The sequence below is a fragment of the Palaemon carinicauda genome, chromosome 2 (assembly GCF_036898095.1).
Source record: "Palaemon carinicauda isolate YSFRI2023 chromosome 2, ASM3689809v2, whole genome shotgun sequence".
Lineage (NCBI taxonomy): Eukaryota > Metazoa > Arthropoda > Malacostraca > Decapoda > Palaemonidae > Palaemon > Palaemon carinicauda.
In genome coordinates, this window is record NC_090726.1 from 191,474,547 (window position 1) to 191,478,702 (window position 4,156).

At 30.1% G+C, this 4,156-nt stretch overlaps 1 protein-coding gene across 4 annotated transcripts in view; it reads right to left on the bottom strand.

The window, feature by feature from the left end:
• The window catches only part of LOC137622550 (uncharacterized), a 20,437-nt gene extending 17,582 nt beyond the window's left edge, over positions 1-2,855 (bottom strand). The window contains exons 1-2 of one of the 4 annotated variants that reach the window (XM_068353161.1): positions 2,700-2,855; positions 58-152 (exon numbers count right to left, since the gene is read on the bottom strand). In XM_068353161.1, the coding sequence (XP_068209262.1) occupies positions 58-144 (87 nt within the window). In that variant the 5' untranslated portion in view covers positions 145-152; positions 2,700-2,855. Of the gene's footprint in view, positions 1-57; positions 156-2,687 lie in introns of all 4 variants that reach the window. The other 3 variants (XM_068353155.1, XM_068353176.1, XM_068353168.1) reach the window with 3 other exon arrangements.
• Positions 2,856-4,156: the final 1,301 nt, after the last annotated feature.

Below are 4,156 nucleotides of genomic sequence, written 5' to 3' on the forward strand. Positions count from 1 at the left end.
CCGTCATTTTTGACGGCTCGGGTACACTAGTACATAAAAAATGTTCTTCTTACTTACCACATTACACCTCCCTATAAGGATTGACGCCTTTTTACAATCGAAGCCACACAGGCAGTCTTTGGGCTCCCAAATCTTGATTCGCATCCTGGCAGCTGCTGAAGGAGAAAATTTATTATTATTATTATTATTATTATTATTATTATTATTATTATTACTTGCTGAGCTACAACTCAGTTGGAAAGGCAAGATGCTATAAGCCCAACGGGGGAAATAGCCCAGTGAGGAAAGGAAACAAGGAAAAATAATATATTCTAAGAACAATGACATTTAAATAAATATTTCCTATATAAACTATAAAAACTTTAACAAAACAGGTGGGAGAGAAACGAGATAGAATAGTGTGCCCGAGTGTACCCTCAAGCAAGAGAACTCTAACCCTGGACAGTGGAATTCCATGGTACAGAGGCTATGGCACTACCCAAGACTAGAGAACAATGGTTTGATTATGGAGTGTCCTTCTCCAAGAAGAGCTGCTTACCATAGCTAAAGAGTCTCTTCTACCCTTACCAAGAGGAAGTAGCCACTGGACAATTACAGTGCAGTAGTTAACCCCTTTGGTGAAGAAGAATTGTTTGGTAATCTCAGTGATGTCAGGTGAATGAGGAAAGAGGAGAGTCTGTAAAGAATAGGCCAGACTATTCAGTGTATGTGTAGGCAAAGGGGAAGTGAACCGTAACTAGGGAGAAGGATCCAATGCAGTACTGTCTGGCCAGTCAAAGGACCCCATAACTCTCTAGCGGTAGTATCTCAATGGGTGGCTGGTGCCCTGGCCAACCTATTTATTATTGGTGATTCAAATTTGCTTTATCTGTGGACTGTTTTAGCTTTGCCAGTGAATGTTAGGGTGGGAAATCTTCTCGAAAGCTATATATATATATATATATATATATATATATATATATATATATATATATATATATATATATATATCCATCTACCCCTCACCATAATTTTTATTCACATATGGCACTCGAGTAATCTCTCTCATAGTTTCGTTTCAAATCCCATTCTGTCATCTAACTCCCAATATCCTTCTGAGGGATTTGTTCTTGGACCTACTAAATATATTGGAGATTACTTCATTGTCATACCACGACTCATGTCCATACAATAACACAGATCTCACTAAACTGATATATAGTCTAATCTATATGTGTAATTTCTGGCGATTTGATTTCCAAATTTTACTTCACCTACCTATTGTCTGGTTTACTTTTTTTTTTTCAATCTCTCACTGAACTCCAATTCTAATGACCCTTTATTGGAGATCATAGTTACTAAATATTTAATGGATTGTACCTCATTAATCCTTTCTCTTTCCATTGCATATTCCATTCACATCATCTATGTCTTTCTTCTATTTATCTTGAGCCCAACCTCGTGTCATATTTCATGCATTCTGGTAAGCAAGCATTGCAAATCCTGTGGTGTTCTGCTAATAAGGACAGCATCAACAGCATACTCTAGGTCAGCTAATTTCCTATTACCAATCCAGTCCAATCCTTCTGCATCATCTCCAACGCAATACAAAATTCATGAGGAAGATAAACAACATAGGCGACCACACATTCCCTTGGAGTACTCCGCTGTTCACTGGAAATTCATTTGATAAGACACCACTAACATTAACTTTGCACTTATTATGCCCATGATAAGGTCAATCAAATTTACATATTCAAGAGGAATTCCATAATAACGCAGGACTCTCCACAAAATTGGCCGTTGTATACTATAGATGCCATCAAAATTGGACTTCTATATTCAACGTATTGCTGTACAATACAGCTTCTACCTTTTCTAAATTTTGTGTATATATATATATATATATATATATATATATATATATATATATATATATATATATATATATATATATATATATATATATATATATACATACATATATATATATATATATATATATATATATATATATATATATATATATATATATTTATGTATACATATATATGCATACATAAATATATATATATATATATATATATATGTGTGTGTGTGTGTGTGTGTGTGTGTGTGTATTCACACACATATGTATATATATATATATATATATATATATATATATATATATATATATATATATATATATATATATATATATATATATTTATGTACAGTATATATATATATATATATATATATATATATATATATATATATATATATATGCGTGTACATCTTTATAAATTATATATATATATATATATATATATATATATATATATATATATATATATATATATATATATATATATATATATATATATATATATATATATATATATATATATATACGCCTTTTTACCTAAAGTGTGTGATGCTACACAACATCGGGCCCAAGCAAAACATATAATATGTACACAACAAATTTCCCATATCAAATGACACGTTTATAAAAACAATTTCAGATGATATCTTGAAAGGATTTTCAGAAGGTACCTTTTCACAAGTGATATACGTATTGGATATTTCTTAACACTATACGTTTTCCTAAAGAATATAAGTCTAGCTCCGGGTGTAGGGAGATGGCTAACCACAACACTGACAATATTTTCCTAATATCATTTTGCTTTTCGATAGACTACAAACTCTGAAAATAACTATACCTGCTTTTATACCTTGTTTATAACTCCAGACAGAAAGCTCAATTTATATTTCTGCGTTGTGTAGATGATGGGTTTGTAGTATTAGGCCTAGCCTACGTTTAACTTTATACACTCACAGCGATGCAACTAAGCGAGTCCAAAGAAGGCCCAAGCACCACTGGACTTAGTCTCGACCGGTAACCACTGGGTTGAATGAACGTGGCTGGAATAGTACTGGTTTTCAAGAAGAAGAAGAAGAAGAAGATTTTCTCGATGCCTGGGCGAACCTTCGTTGTGACTTCACAACACCTGTTGTTTTTTTTATATATAAAACTGAGAATTTATCAGACTACATAATTAATTTCCTTATGAATTACGTTCAAAAGAGAAATAATCATGCTTATCAACCGCTGGAATCATTAATGTAATCATTTCTAAGCTTAGCAATGTTGTTCCAAGATGACTTGAAGTATAAATAGGCTGAATTCGTCCTTGAAAAACGTATGCCATGAAAAGGTGGAACTTCGAAAGTTCAAATTTGCAGCGAATGATGAACAAGCTGACATAAGTTTCTCTATATAATTTATATATGAAAGATCTATTTCAATTCAGTTACTGTCCTTAAAATGTGTTTTTGATTTGTTCAATATTTATTTGTTTGTCAATTGTTCAATACTTCTCTTGTAATTCATCCATTTCCTTATTTTCCCTATTGGGGTCCTTAGGCTTATAGCATCCTGCTTTTCCAACTAGGAGTATAGCTTAGCTAGTAATAATAATAATAATAATAATAATAATAATAATAATAATAATAATAATAATAATAATAATAATAATAAATCTTTCATATTTATTTTCGAAATAGATGTTTCATATACTTTAATAAATTTCTTAATTCAAATGATTCAAATCTCTCTCTCTCTCTCTCTCTCTCTCTCTCTCTCTCTCTCTCTCTCTCTCGTATATTAGATTTTCAAATTATGTTTATATAACTTAGGTTATATGGCCAGGCGTCGGGGCCGGGCAGGACCCTTCCTTAGAGGCAAAATTCAATCTTTCAATTATTCCGTATTTATTTATTTATTAATTTATCTATTTATTCATTCAATTATCTATTTCCACATACTGTAAATTTATTTATTTATCATTTTATTATTAATCCTTCCTTTATTTATTTCCATATGTATCTATCAATTTTTCTAATTATTCATTATCATTTATTTCCTATTCAATTATTTTTTTATTCCTTATTCATTCATTCATTTATTTTTTCAATATTTATTCATTTATTCATTTAAGTTTTATTTATTAACTCATTCATTTATTTATCTATTTATCTGTCTATTCTATTTATTCCCTCATTTATTTTTTCTTTATTTATTCATGTATCTATCATTATTATTTACTTATTCATTCATTTACTTATCAATTTATTCATGGTTTATTTATTCATTTATTTATTCATTTCCATATTCATTTACTTATTTCTT